Source organism: Gossypium hirsutum, chromosome A09, assembly GCF_007990345.1.
Source record: "Gossypium hirsutum isolate 1008001.06 chromosome A09, Gossypium_hirsutum_v2.1, whole genome shotgun sequence".
Classification (NCBI taxonomy): domain Eukaryota; kingdom Viridiplantae; phylum Streptophyta; class Magnoliopsida; order Malvales; family Malvaceae; genus Gossypium; species Gossypium hirsutum.
In genome coordinates, this window is record NC_053432.1 from 82,501,490 (window position 1) to 82,517,216 (window position 15,727).

Here is a 15,727-nt window from a genome sequence, read left to right on the forward strand (position 1 = left end):
ACCATGATTTTGTTTGGTTATCTTCCATTATTTTTTTTGCCCTTTTTTATATAACTTTTTTATCCTACCTTTGTTGCTAAGGACTTCATAAAAAAAGTGATAAATTAACCTTTTAATAACATATTGAAAGACCCATAAATGATTCAAACAAAATAGTAGAAAAAAAAAAGTGTGGGGGAATTGAAAATAGTTAAATTTTTGTTGGATTTACAAAGATAGTTAATTTTATTTTAATCTTTATCAAGAACCAGTTAGATCCTGTTTGATTAGTGGAAATAACATATGTTTAGAGTTGATTATAACCTAACCTGAAAAAACGACAACATCAGCAAGATTTTTGCTTTTTATGCATTTTTCTACCAATAATGCTAACCAAACTTTTCAGCTTGATTACAACATTTGCACATTACCTTTTCTTTTCATTCTATATATATATATATATTTTAAATAATTTATTTTATTTTATTTTTAGAGGGTTAAAATGTAATTTTAATATATTTTAATTTATAATTTAATCATTTATGAAGTGATAAGTTACTCTTTTTTTTGGGGACCAAGACCTTTGCCTGCCCCTAGATTAATCATTGCATATATTTTAACATAAAAATTAAAAAAAAAACATATTTATGTTAACCTAGACATTTATTTGACATTTATATATAAATCTGAATAACACGAGTCTAATTTGATCTCCATTTATTCTGCCTAAATGGGTTGGACTTTGATCAGGTTTCAAAAATTTTAAATCCAAACCCTACTCGTTTCATTATTCATACATTAATCAAATATTTTAAAATATATTAATATTTATATATTTGTAATTAAATTTAAAATAATTTTTATTATTTAAATTAAATTTAAACTAAACGAAACTATTAAAATTAAAAATCTTTGTTTAAACCCGAACTCGGAAGAGGTTTGACTTGTGCCCAAAGACATCATCTCCTCCATTTTCTCATTATAATTATTTCTCTTCCCATTTTCTTTGTAACTACAAATTGCATGAGTGATGAAAGCTTCTCCTTCAAGATCAAAGATTCAGGATTTAAATATAAAATGTCATGATGATGATGATGATGATAATGATGATATGAGACATTTACTTTTTCCAGTACTCAAACATAAAGTTTTAACATGTTGAACCCCAAAAAATTAAACATAAAGTTTTAATAATTTCAATTTTCAACATTCATTTTTTCTTAATTTACTTTTTTGGATAAAAAATTAGTATTTTTCGATTTTTGGATGATAAATATTTTTCAAAACATTGAAATAAAATTGTATTTAAATTTCACTGCCTACAACTTTTATAAGATTAAGATTTAGTATAATCTCATTCGATTACAACATTTTCTTTTCAGTGATTTACCAAAACATGAAGTAAAATGAAAATTCGAATTTTAATATCTACAATTAATTTTTTTTTTACTTTTGTGATTTATTTTTATAAACAAATTAAGGGGAAGAAAAGAAATTCCTATCTATTATTAGGCTTGACATTTATAATTTTCGTGGTTGGTTTGGGCAGCTTTCACCTAAAATTGAAGTTTTCTAATCATGTTGACTTAATTTGGCAAAAGGCAATGTCCAATTGGGAAATGTGGCTAACAACAATTAGTCAAATTTTACTTGATAAATTATAAAATTACACGTAAATTTTCATCAAATGTATAATTTAAACTGTGAATTTTAATTTAGTATAATTATATATATAAAAATTTAATTTTAATTTTTTAAAAAAAAATATTTTCGTATGAAAAAATATATAATTACTCATCTATACAATAAATGAAAATTTGATAGACAGCATTAACCGAAGGTTACCTAAACTATAGAAATCTAGTTGAATGAAAAAAATAATAATAATAAATTAAAAAAAACCCCGTAAAAATACAGTTTAAAACTCAATTCTTTTGTAAAATTTTTTTAAAAACTTATTGTACGTAAGATGAACTCAAATGCACATTTTTATAAAATTTAATTTTTTATTTAATATTAATTTATTTTAAAAGAAAATCAATTGACCAGTCCAAAAGTATATCACTTACTTAACTTTTAATTTTTTTAAAAATATTATTATATTGATGACTAGAAAAAAGTGGAAGTCCACTTTTTTGGGGGATTGTTTTCAAAGTCTTTGTGCCCTAAACAAGGTGCTACTAAGTTTTTGCATAATACAGCAATTATTAATCTTCTAAAAGAAAAACTTGGTCACAGTGGGAAGTATTTTCTACTTATGATTTTCAGTATAAAATAAATAAATTAAAAAAGTATTTTGCTATCATAATTATATGTAGTTGCAACCAATCAAGTTGACTATAACATCCAAAAAAACAACAAAAAGTATTGTAATAATTCTTTCTTACCAAACAAACTACCCAAAGGGTCTTTGATATTTAATTAAGAAAATGTCCCAATTTGTGATATGGAAGCAATGACATGACCATATTACTATATAGTTAAGTTGGCTCAATTATTATTTACGTTTTATTATTTATTTTTTTAGATTTAGGTCAAGTTGAACTTTGAATTATATTATTTTCCTTATTTTGGTACTTGAGTTTTTTTTTTCTGTTTTTGTTTCTGAACTATTATTTTCATTCTATTCTATTTTAAAAATTATCGACATACAAAACTATGTTACGTGTCACTTTCTTATTAGTAATTTTTTGAATAAATTAAGATGAAATTTATAATTTTGTTACTAAAGTGGGACAATAAAAAGTTTTGAAAACAAGTATAATTCAAAAGTTAAATCGTGACTTAAAAACTAGGGGCAAATGCAATGGTAGACAAAAATCTTAGCTCCTATAGAACATTAAAATTCTTTTAAAATCCTTTGAAAATTATAAAATTATAAAATAATTTGTTAGTAAAACCTTTTACCATAAAATTTATAATTCAGTTTTCATCCTTAAATTTTTTCCTACAACTATAATTTGAAAATAAATAAAGGATTAGATGATAATTACACTTTTAAATACTGTGAAAATGATTAATCCTTGATTACCCACCACTTGGTTGGATTTTTAAGATCTTGTTTGATGATTTCCACTAAAGAAAATGGCCCATGCATATTGCAAGCTTGATTTCAATTCACATCCACTATAAAATGCTATTCAATTGATCATCATTTCTTGATTTTCATCCATCACAAACCATTCATGGTCAAATTCTACATATAGTCCCTATACTTTTTTTCGTTTTACCTAATCTTAGTCAAATCTTCAAAATGCTCCTCGAATGACGTGAAATTTTCATAATATGCGCATAAACATGGTCTAATTTGTACGTACACATGGATAAAAATAACTTTCCACTTAATATAATATTATAGTTTTTGTTTTGGATAATTTTTAAAAGGGGCGAAATTGTAAAAGGTTAAGCACTTTTTGGTGAAGGCCAAGGGGATTCACGTGTTTTGGGAAAAAAAAAGTTTATCCTTAATTCCAATTCGAAATGATGGTTTTGTTTAGCCAGTTTTTAAGCAATTACAGGATTTGGAATTCAGCTCAAGATTCCTCTATACACATGTGGTGGTTACAATCATCCATTTTGTTTGGCCTTATGTGGTGGATTTTTCTGATATAAATTTATATATATATATTATTAAATTATAATATATTTAGTATGTGTGAAAAAATTATGTAAAAAAGTACATTTATAAAAATATTATTTTAAAATTATATGAAGTTTTGATTGAAATAGTTAAGTTAAAATTTTAAAAATCATATCTCTTAAGTTATTTTACTGTAATATTTTTTTATAAAAATATAAAAATAAAAATATTCTCATATTAATATTTTTTATTTTGTAAAAATAATAGACTTTTAGTCATTTTTAACTGAATTTGTGTTTAATTAACTCGTGATACCAACTCAATCAAAAATTTTATATATAGTGTATATATGATTGTTACGGAAATATATGTTTGAATTATGGAAGAGAAAGGAAGTTCACAATGGTGATATTTAGGGCTTTTGTATATATTTTGATGAAGTTTTAACATGGGAGGTATCTTGCTGTAAATGATCGAATCGTTTTGTCTTTTTCATTCTTGGTGAGTCTCCCTTATAGTACAAGTGTTAAGCTAACGAGAAGTTATTAATCAAGTCATCGAAGGCCCTTAATACGTGCATTTGAAAATGATTGAAGGATACATTATCGTGCTAAAAGGCTCTTACATAGATCATATTGCAATTGATAATGACACACATGCTATGCATGTAGGATCTTGTTGCAGGTCCTATGATTTGAGGCAAATGGCCCGGTCGCGAAGAAATAATTCCTGATGAAAGCCTTGACGATCCCATCATATTTTGAACGATCTCTTTAAGCGAGACTTTAATGATCTCTTAAATTAAGTTTTATTAATTTTAGAACTTCTTTAATATTAGGCCCATCATATTTAATTTTTACCCTATTATATTAAACCTCAAAATTAACTAAACTATGACCAAATTACAACATATTTTAACCCATATTAAATATAAACTCTTGTTTGACTTCTTTGTGCGATGCTTGAAGTTATATGTATAGATATATGATTAGACAAATAGGGTATCCAACCATGGACCAGTTTTCTTAAGAATGGTGATGCAATGAGACCCCATTTTGTTAACAACACATTGTCCAGCTGACCCCATGTGAACTCCCAAACACCGGTCAAATATTGTCATCAATGTAGAAATGAAAACCACAGTATGCTTTTAAGCCAGGAATCTAGCTCTATAGATATCATAACATGGTGCTACACTTATTATTATTTCTATATAATTTTTTTTATCAATATGTGTTTTCTTTACATTTAATGTTATCCATTGTGTATGCAATTATGCAATGTTTTCAGAACTAGATTAATTAGATTAAGAATTGATAAATATATTAGTCTAAAACAAGGTAAAAATCAATTAATTTATAAATTAATATAAATCAATTAAATCAAATATTATAATTTTTTAATTTTTTATAAATCTTTAAATAATTTATTTGATTTAAATAAAAAAATAAATAACGAATCAACCACTAATTTAATTTCAAAAACATCGTAAATATATATATATATAACTATAATTTAAATTCGGGTCTATATTATTTATTAGTCTCCGGACAAGACATGGCCAAGCACGTGGAGTTGCTAAGGCAGTGTAAACTATATAGCTGCCCTAACATGTCCAGCAAATTCCAATGGCCGCCATGCTATTCCCAATAAATGAACCGTGGGACCATTACTAATAGGACGAAAAAAAATCGAGAAAAAATCAGTATATTTGTATAGATTAAAATAGTTGGATATGAATATTATTATTAACGTAAAAAAATATAAATTTTAGTATGTTGAAATGCATTATTTTTCTATTAAATGAAAGAATAAATATGACCAGAATTTATAATAAAATGATTAGAAAACAAAAAATTAAATAAAAGATTAAAATAATTTTTTTTATAAAATTAAAAAACTAAAAAATCATGATACTTATTTAAAATTATATAAATATAAAATAATTTAAACACGATTAAAATATAACAAAATGTACATATAGAAATTACTAGACCTATTAACTATATATATATATATGTCCAAACAAATGTTATGAAGCTTTAATTTTTTTGCCTTTTTTAGGCATAACCCAACTATACATTAATAAAGTTGGCATGGCATTTATAATTTTGAGGAACACATACAATTTCGTGTTCTAATTGAAAGCTTATTACATTTCAAGTTCTCAAATATTGTATAATTAAATGAGGAACGATAATGAAATATCATGAACCAAGAAATTGTATCTTCTTTTATTAATCGTGTTAGACTTTATCACCATGTATTTGCTTTGTGTTTGTGAAAAATAATTCGTTTTATGATGTTATTAATTATGGTTTAATGTGTATCTGTATATATAAATTTTGATAGAATTTAATTTAATTTAATTTTTGTAAATTATTAACATAATTATTGATATAGCATTATATATTGTATAGGCAAATAATTATATTTATCTAATATAAAAATAAATTGATTTATTTATTTATTTAAATTTATATGATTAAATCAAAATTAAAATTTTAAGTATACATTTGAACCACAATTAAAGTTTCACTTATATAATTACACCAAATTAAAGTTATTTATATTTTGAGATTTATCTTCTTTTCTTTTTTCAAAATGTTACGTCATTATATAAATTCTTTTTTATATGTTTTAATTAAAGACAGCTTTTTTTTAAAAGATATGTTGTCTTAAATAGAAATCTGGAACTATGAATAATAAGAATCTAAAGACATAATACATAGTACAAACTACAAACTACAAACTACAAACGGTAAATAAGGCACTACAAATCGATACACAAATGCTATTGTTTTGCAATAGAGGGAAAAGGTAAACTGATAGTATCTGCAACATCGAAAGATGTCAGAAACAAACTAAAGATATATTACATTGATTAAACCGTAAAATATTGCATCCTAACCTTGCCATCATCAATCCAATCTGATGATGAACACTTGTCAACCGAGAAACTATTATTAAGAGCCTCAAATGATCCACTGTATTAGTGATGTATAAAAAGCGAAACTCTCAAATTTGATATTAGAAGGTCCATACATTTAGTGGATGAGGTTGGAATTTGTTTAAAAACAATTGAATAATTATTTATAAAAAAAATAAAAATTAAATGCTCATCACATGTACATCACATGCATTTTCTCTTGCAGTTGATTTCAAGGTTTTGTTTTATCTCCAACTTCTACTAATTATTTATATTAGCTCTAATTGGCCAGCTAATTAACATGTAGTTGTTACCCTTGGATTTCTTTAACCAATATTTTGCTGCCTGATTAATCAAAATCTTTCAACAAATAAGTTGATGTGCTTATTGCTTGATCATGACTTAAAATTATTAATCATCATTTTGACTCTCCCATGCTTTATTATCATTGTTATCATAATTGTTAATAATCATAATTTCAACATTCATAATACCTACCACTTTTAAGTTATTTTTTATACCATTTTTACTATTATAAAGGTAGGCAATTTATTGGTTCGATTCAAAAAAATTTAAAAATTAACTTAATCGATTTTATTTATTTTTTAAATTGACATCGATTGGCTTTATGAATAAAATCGAATAAATCAAACTGACTTTTATCAATTGATCCAGTATGTAAATTGATTTAACCGACATTACCATGTTTTTTCGGTATTGAGTTTAATTTTTAGTTAGGTTTGGATTTAAAATAATATATTTGAGCGTATTGAGTTTATTTAAAGTTTGAGCTTGAATAATATATTTGAATATTGGTTGAATTTAAATGTTTTAAATATTAAAATAATAGATATTTTAAAATAGATTAATTCGGTTAATTCGATTTTAGTTTTTCAAAATTAAAATGATTAAACCGTTTTTCCTGAACCGAATGAACTGACCCGATAATGATCGGTTCAAAATTTTAAATAATAATTATTGTTGAAAATAATAATATTTTGAAAAATAAAATCTTAAAAATATAAAAAGCAGGTTGTCGAAATGAAAAATAATTATTATACACGTGTGACCAAAATTACAAGTGATTTTCTTTTTGGAAATGGGTAGTTATTTAAGATTTTTTAAAGGGTTGTTAAAACAAAGAATTTTTAATGGGTTAAAGTATTTGGGAGGTCCTATATTATAGGGATTGAATTAAATTAGTCCCTTTATTTTAAATAGATCAATTTAATCTTTATATTATTAAAAAAATAAAATAAATTCAACTTGTAACTAATTTAACATTTATTACATAAAAAATGTCTTGAAAATTATTTTTTTCAATTTCAAATAAAATATTTTATTTACGGAATCATAAAAACTTTAAAAACATTAACTCTATTAAACAGTAAATGCTAACTCTATTTTAATTTAACTTTATTAGATCATTTTTAATAACAGAAAGACTAAACTAATCCATTTAATAATAGGAGGACCAATTTGACCAAACCTCTTAATAGAGGGACCTCCCAAATACGTTCAAACTTAAAAAAAAAAAACGACGTCATTTCAATAGTGTTGAAGCTTGTTACCCGAATAGAGTTTGTTTAATGCTAAGACTTCCCGGATGAACATAGATACTACTAGTTTTTGAGGTGTAGTTTCGATCATCAAGGTCGTGACCCCACCAGAAGCATCCAACAATACCATAAAATTTCTAATAGAAAATGTTGGAATATAGACTGCCTAACTCAGCATTGCAATACGAGTTGTGACACAAATAGCGTCAAACATAGTTTCCGTCAAATTCAGTGATAATATGAGTTTCAATCAATGTAACGCTTTTATAAATTGATGATTTGGACTTGTATTCATGTTTTAAGTAGTTTTGTGATTTTATTGTAAAAGGGGAAGTAGATAAACTTGTATAATGTTCAAGAAGGCTATTTTAGAGGAGAAATTATTTTATGGATTATTCATACTATATTGATTATGATCTCTTTTCATTTATTTAATAATATTTTAGTAATTTTTTTCGTATAATTGACACATAATTTTAATAATTTTTTTTGATCTTGAGACCTAAACCTTGACCCTCCGAATCCAAACTCTAAACCTCAAATCATGAACATTAAACTCAAACTCTAAACTTTAAAAACCCCAAACTCAAACCTTAAACTATAACCTAAACCTTGAATCCTAAACCTTGAGTTCAGGGTTCGAGATAAAAATTATGTCAATGACATAAATTTTTTTTCTAAAATGTTATTAAATAATTGGAAACAAATCATAAATAATGTGATGGAATAGTCTATAAAATAATTTTCGATTTAACAACATTGAAAGGATTTTTCGGCTTAAAATAACAGGCTACCTAATCAGCTAAGAAAAGGATATGAAACGTGGCTTATTAGCTACTTATTCGAAGGACTGTTTAAATTTAAAATACAAGTTGATAATATGATTATGTTTTCGGTTGAAGTGTTCATTTATACTGCCTATAAAAGGCTACCGACACACAGTATGTTGGGTGTACGTGAGTATATTTAAGGGGAGGGGACTTTAATTATTGATTGTATTAAGAAAATGTTTGGTGATTTAATTCTTTAAAGCTTCATAGAGGTAAGATTGGATCTTTTATTGCTTTATTGCTTTATTGCTTTTCTGTTCTACTTTATAACACAATTCAATCGAAACAATTGTTGCCACTTCTAAAAACAAAAAAGAAAAAGTAAGTCAGAAGCAAACCAGTCAGTGTGCTTTTTCAAGAATCTATAATGCCTTGAAGCAGGAGTACATAAACAAATACAGATCTAAAGGGTTAAATTGATGAGAAATGAGATGACATTTAAATTGGAGGTCGTATTCATGTAAACTTTTAATGCAGCCAAAGAATATCAAACATGAATATTTATATTATATTATTTTTATGTTTACATTATGTAAAACAAATTAAATTCCAAGATAGAGTTAGACAACTCCCGTGAATTAATCATTTGTTAATAACTTTATTATTTTTATATTTATTTATTATTATCAATTTTTTTTCTCGAATTGACACATAATATCTTCCTTGAATAAATTAGATAAGAAATTAGAGTGTTAAAAAGTGAGAACTTAGGCAAACCAAACTTTCATAAGTCGTTAAGTCATTTCAATCGAGGAAAGTTTGGGACTCGTAGTAGTAACCGTTCCATGATATTTACAGTTCTCTTCCCCACTTTCTTCTAATTCTGTGTAAACCTGATAATTTTGGATAACAGATAAAAAGCAAAATTAAAACACAATAAAATCACCAACACAACATGCATATACGATTGTATCCGTAAAAATTATAATAACCGAAAATACAATATGTATACATGGATTGTTCGGATCCATGACTGATGTGTTTTTACAGTGTGATCTCTAGTTAATGAAAAGAACGGCTTCAACATCGTGGAAAAGGATAGAAACAGCTAAATTTTCAATTAGCATTTCATCTCAGTATCTACATTTTTACCTTAGAAGCAGTGTCGGAATCATCTCGAGGAAGGAGGTGAAGTAGTGGCAAAGGCAACAGTGACGAGAGGTTACAGAGGATTATCAAGGCGGCTAGGTTATCGAATTTATCCTTTGTTACACCGAATATTTGAGTCAAGGCAGCGCCTATCAGACCACCAAGGACATTGCCTCCGTTTGATATGGACATCAGGGTTGCAAAAAGTGTTGCTTCCATTCCTTCTGGACATAGTTTTGCAGCAAGTACGAGAACAGGCATGAAAGAAGCCTGTGAATATTGGTGCAGACAAAATCAGCGACCGAATTTAAATGAATATAGTTAATCCAAAGCGGAATCCAATATGTTTGTATTTAAATTTTAACATCTACAACCTTTCCGAATCCCCAAGCTAATTAAGCAGTGGGAAATGCCATGACATCATAATTATCTAACTATGATAGACTATGTTAATCCGACTCTTCATTTTTCTTTAAGTACTCAGTGTCAACATATGTGTATGAGAAAATGACCTTCTAAGATCTTCCAACACAGAAAAACTTGAAAGAATCTGATCATACCTGTGTCAAGACATACCCATATCTAACACTCAAACCCGGGTGCATGTAAAATAGATAACAGACATTCTAAGCCTAAAATAGAATGATGAGAAGGACCTCCAAAGAAATATAAAAGAAACTCTTAAATTTTGTAGTTCATTAAAGTCTTCAAATAATTGTTGACACATTTGAAGTTCCTTCTATGTTGTATTGTAGGTTTTATGTAAAATGGGAAATTTTAAAAGGCTGCCTAGAATTCTCGAATATGGAGACAAAGGCTGCCATATGTAGATATCGTTCCAAACTCTAATTACCAATTAAAGTAAAAGCTTAAGAAGAAAGAGCATCACTAACCTGACTAAGGACTGTTAGAATCAAGGAATCCCCAATTGCAAACCACTCATCACTTATTCCAAACTGTCGGTTCAATCCCGTGACAAGAAAGACCTAAGAAATCGCAAAATTAAATATGCATATATAATGCCATAAGCACAATGCAAATGATCTTAAATAACTTTGGTCAAATTCTATACAAAGTTCCTTTATTATATGTTTTTGGCATATTTGGTCCCTCTACTATAATTTGATAACTTCTAATCTATCTACTTCTTGTAGTGTAAATTTTCAGCCCAAGCTAACTTTTTTTGTTAATTCGTCAAATTGTTTGACATAACTTTTTTTTGAACATGTGATAGCGTGACTTGTACTGTTATACACCTTAGCATTATAATTTTTTTGCACATTTAAAATGGACAAAAAGGTAGAAAAAGGTCTATGCCACATCACCACATGCTTAAAAAAAATAAGCCACTTGACGGAATTAATGGAAAAAAAAGTTGACCCTAGGACTGAAAATACACATTTCGAAAAGTAGAAGCCTAGAAATTATCAAATTATGATAGAGGGGCTAAGTCTGCCAAAAACATATAGTACAAGACCTTCTATATAATTTGACTAATAACTTTAAGCAAAAGTAAATCAAAACACAAACCTGAGTCATTCCAAGAACTGTACCAGTAACTGTTGTGGCAAGAAAAATCTTCCGCAAAGGAACATTTTTTAAAAATCCATTATACAGTCCAACTCCAGCCAGCGATGCAACTGAAGTAACAAGTTTGACACGTCCTAGAAATTCTGGGGTGAAACCAAGTTTATTTGTGCTGAAATCAAAAGAATTTTTTGTTGGGGACACAAAAATGACATAAAAATGAAGCGATGACAAAAATATTCAAACAAAGTAACATAACATACGTAAAGAAAAACATGGCAGAGTCCGACTGTGGTGTTGCCTGCCACAAGAAAATAAAAACTGTGGGAAGAAATACGTTGGGCTGTCTGACAGCAGTCCACAACTGAATAATGTTTTCTTTTGAGCTTTTAAGAAAGCTAGAATTTCCCAAAGGAACATTTGGCCCCCTTGCTTGGCCAATCACACGCTGTTCTTTTACAAGAACAGCAACAGCAGATGTTATCAGTGGTAACAATGCAGTGACACCAAAAACAAACCTGAGACATTAAATTGGTAATAGAATGATTAGCCAAAATTCTATTATCGTTGTAAATATATCATACAGTCATCCATAAATCACCCTAACTACCTTACACCATAAGCATCCACCAGAGAGCCACTAAAATAGGAACTCACAATTCCACCAAAAGCTGAAGATCCCCAGCATAGAGACTGAAGAGAACCCGACACGCTTTGTGACTCCCCACGAGCCCTCTCCACAACCATGGAATCTACAACCTACACCGTGTATTAATTCTAGCATAAATTCAGAAACATTACTAGAATATGAATAGCATAAATTGCCTTTTCAGACAAACATTTAAAATGCTTCTGGTTTTAGTATAGGCATGAACACGCTCATGGAGTCATGTGCGAGTTGCCAATAGAAAATAAGGCTCACCCTAACAATCAGTCACAACAAATTCAAAATCTACTGAAGTTTCTTCTTTTTGGTTTAATGAATGTGTTAGAACAAGACTTTGAAGAATTTTTATGCTTTACACTTGAGCCCAAGCATGCACAAAGTCTCAGGCTCTCAGTTCCTTTACAACTTGTAAATGGATTAACTTACTATTTTATTCTCCAAAACAACCTTTGCTTGACATCAATTCATGATTAAATTAACAAATATAGGCAGTCGCCCATGCAACATTCTCTTAAAAAGATTGGGTGTATAGACAGTTTGAATTAGAAATGTAGCCATGTTAGATTACATATTAGACATTATCATTGGAAAAAACAAGCATCACCCGAAAAGTGTACCTATAAGAAATCATAGAACCCTAAACCACTCTTGATAGAAATAGTTAACTTTAAGTGAACAACTTGAAAATTCTTCAAGACAGAAGAAACTTACAACATCCGAGAAGGCAACAGAAAAAGATCCAAGAAGTATGCAGCATGCAGCACCATACTTGCTGTCAACAAAGGTGGCCATCAAACTCCATGAAAGAGCACCAAGAAGTCCTGATAGAACCAAGTATGACCTTCTCCGATAACCAAACAGTGGGATTGAATCACTGTAAAAACAAAGTATTGCTCAAAGCAAATCTAGACACAACAACTACTGCAAAATTCGCAGAGATGATTAGAAATAGAAATAGGTAATCAACAGAGTCCCACCTAATAAAACCATAAAGTGGCTTAACAAGCCATGGTAGTGCAGAAAAACCGGTTACCACAGCTGTCTAGTCAACCACATAAATCCTGTCAGTCCTTTTAGAAGATCATTATATACAAGTGCAATAAAATACAATGCAACCTCATTAAAATGCTTGTCTTAAGCCGCTTTTAGATATGTGACTCCCTTGGGGAAAAAGGTATGAACTTACTTGATAAAACAATCGCATTAGAATCAGTGTTGAATTTTAAGCCATTTTTCATTTTTAATTATTCTGATTTTACATCTATCATTTGGGTTTACTTTTAACAATTTTTAGCAAGAAAAAATGCGATATACAAACTACAAGTAGCCAAAAAAAAGAACAACCAAAACAACATACATCTTGAAAAGCAGCTATAAAGCTAACATCTATAAGTTTTATATAAAGCAAAAGTAAAGAGAACGAAAAAAAATTTATACTTGATTAAAATGAAGAGATCAATTGCTATAATTGATTAGAGTAAACAACTGACCTAAAATGTAATACTGATTCAACCACAACTATGTCACATAAATAAGAAAATGGCGAATTTTATCATCCAAGTACGCGAAATAAAGCCTAACTTAAAATAAATGCTGAATTATCAAATTATCAATAAAAATAGCTTGAATGTTAAGGGGGAAAAATAGGAAACATACTTCAGCAGGATCAAGATGCAAATCATCTTTCAAGTAAAAGCTAACAGCAAGCCTTGCAAGGCCTAAAACGCCTTGAACGAAGTACACCATAGCAACTGCCACATTATCTGGCGACAGATCGACGCCGAAACATTTCAATCTGCTGTTCTTTTTCCTCGAACTCCCGCCAGAACTCGTCGAAGTACTCGTCTCTTGCTCCATCTCGATTGCTAACGAGTCTCCATTTCCAGCACCTTCAAAGAAAACGTAAATTAAATTCAAATTCTTCAATTTTTGTTCCTTTTTTTTAAGAAATGAAAAGAACTTACTATTTCTAGCACCTATAAATGGCTCGTCTTCTCTGGAGGAAAGCGGGAGGACGCCGGACATATTGTTTCTTTTCCGGATTTACGACGGTTTAAGAGGCGGTGAAAGACGGCAACGAGAGCTATCGGTTTACGGTGGCGGATTTGATGGCGGTGATAGAGAGGAGGATAAAAGAGAGAGGGCAAAATGGGGTTTTGCGACGGCAATATTGAGATTGAGGAGAGAGAATGCTGAGCCATTAGATTGGAGTTCGCTAAACTTTTTTAATTTAAGCATGAACGTTTAGTGGAATTGTCGTGTCTAAAGTTACAAAAGTGTCCTTAGAATGGATTTCAACTTCACATTTCCTCTAAAAATGGGATTTACTCCTCCTAAGCTATTTTTCAGATTTAAAAATATACTTTTAAATATTAATAATTTTAAATTTCTTTTATTAAAGTCATGTAGAATAATGTTGTCATATTTTATTTTAAAATATTACATTAATAGAATTAATAAAAATTAATATTATTAACAAATTAAATCTAAAAAATAAAAAAAATTAAATTCTTTTAAGTATTTTGGAGGTATTTATATTAAAAATTAGATTGTGTTTTATTTATTTTACTTAAAAAATAAATAAATTAATCCCTATTTTAATCTATATTTGAGATCTATTGAGTTAATTTGTTTTTGGTCCAAGTAAATTGTCGAAATACTATGAAAACTGTGAAGAAAACATATTCAGAGGTAAGGGTGAAAACTATGAAGAAAGCATGAAACAGGCTAATGAGCCATGAATATACTCCACTAATCAATTTATTTTAATAGCTGGGATAATATATAAAATAAAATAAAATAAACAGGCTGAATAGTTATGTTTGACTGTGTTGAATGGATGGCGGCCTGAGATTATGGAAGGCCCGTGTGGGACAAAACACTGAGATTGTCTTTGTCAGGAGCTCAACAATATCCCACACTGAAAAGGAAATATCAAAGCCTAGTGGTATTTAAACCAGAACTAGGCCCTTACGGGGTACGACCTTACTTGAACAGGATCTGTTCTATAGGCTCGTACCTCTGCATCCTTTAGTTCAAAGGAGACAGGATTTCTAGTCTGGTTGATGAAGTGAGACTGTGTGATCAGAGCGTGACTGTTGGTCTAGTGATGCCTTGTTGGCTCACCTGCATCGTAGATGATCGTTCCCAGCTTGCCTTGTCTTGCTGGGATGGTTACGCAGTTGTCTGACGGACTTCCCCTTTTTCCATTTTTTGCATGCTTATTACAAAATCATAAATCATATCATGCCCCAGTGAAACAAGTTCAAAGAGATTTGTGTACATAAAAGATTAGAGCGCTTAAGATCGTATTAATTTGTGTACAGATTTTCAGATAATGCACCAACCATTAAACCTAATACTTTTTTTACAAAGATAAAGCTTAAAGAAAAAAGGACATTACTATATTACTCACACCCTATACATTATTTCGTACCACTACTAACACGAGTAGAAAATTATTTCATCTGATAAAAAAGTTTCATCTAGCAACTTTAAAATAATGTTAAAAGATGTTAAAAATCATATCGGCAATCTTGTTACCCCTTGGATTAACCCACCTGAAAG

General features: G+C 28.7%; 1 protein-coding gene and 1 non-coding gene across 3 annotated transcripts; one reads left to right on the forward strand and one right to left on the reverse strand.

The window, feature by feature from the left end:
- Positions 1–9,309: 9,309 nt before the first annotated feature.
- LOC107928585 (folate-biopterin transporter 1, chloroplastic) lies at positions 9,310–14,377 on the reverse strand. 2 transcript variants are annotated; one of them, XM_016859837.2, is made up of 10 exons: positions 14,125–14,377; positions 13,817–14,049; positions 13,138–13,202; positions 12,872–13,034; positions 12,104–12,252; positions 11,757–12,011; positions 11,497–11,665; positions 10,860–10,952; positions 9,970–10,236; positions 9,310–9,710 (listed from the first exon to the last, which is right to left on the reverse strand). In XM_016859837.2, the coding sequence occupies exons 1-10, from the start codon at positions 14,183–14,185 to the stop codon at positions 9,612–9,614; spliced, it is 1,554 nt and encodes a 517-aa protein (XP_016715326.2). In that variant the 5' UTR covers positions 14,186–14,377; the 3' UTR covers positions 9,310–9,611. The 2 variants fall into 2 exon arrangements, with proteins under 2 accessions (XP_016715326.2, XP_016715327.2); XM_016859838.2 differs by having other exon boundaries at positions 14,137–14,362.
- A 762-nt stretch (positions 14,378–15,139) lies between these two features.
- Positions 15,140–15,356, forward strand: LOC121206958 (small nucleolar RNA U3). The gene has a single exon (XR_005902125.1). It is a non-coding gene; the product is annotated as a small nucleolar RNA U3 (small nucleolar RNA).
- Positions 15,357–15,727: the final 371 nt, after the last annotated feature.

Excerpts from the sequence above, each read along its gene's own strand:
- LOC107928585 (XM_016859837.2), bottom strand. The coding sequence starts at position 14,185 with ATGTCCGGCGTCCTCCCGCTTTCCTCCAGAGAAGACGAGCCATTTATA. Across the intron at positions 12,012-12,103 it reads GTGGATGCTTATGGTGTAAG|GTTTGTTTTTGGTGTCACTG; the intron begins GTAGTTAGGGTG and ends TTAATGTCTCAG. Across the intron at positions 11,666-11,756 it reads TCTGCCATGTTTTTCTTTAC|CACAAATAAACTTGGTTTCA; the intron begins GTATGTTATGTT and ends TTTTGATTTCAG.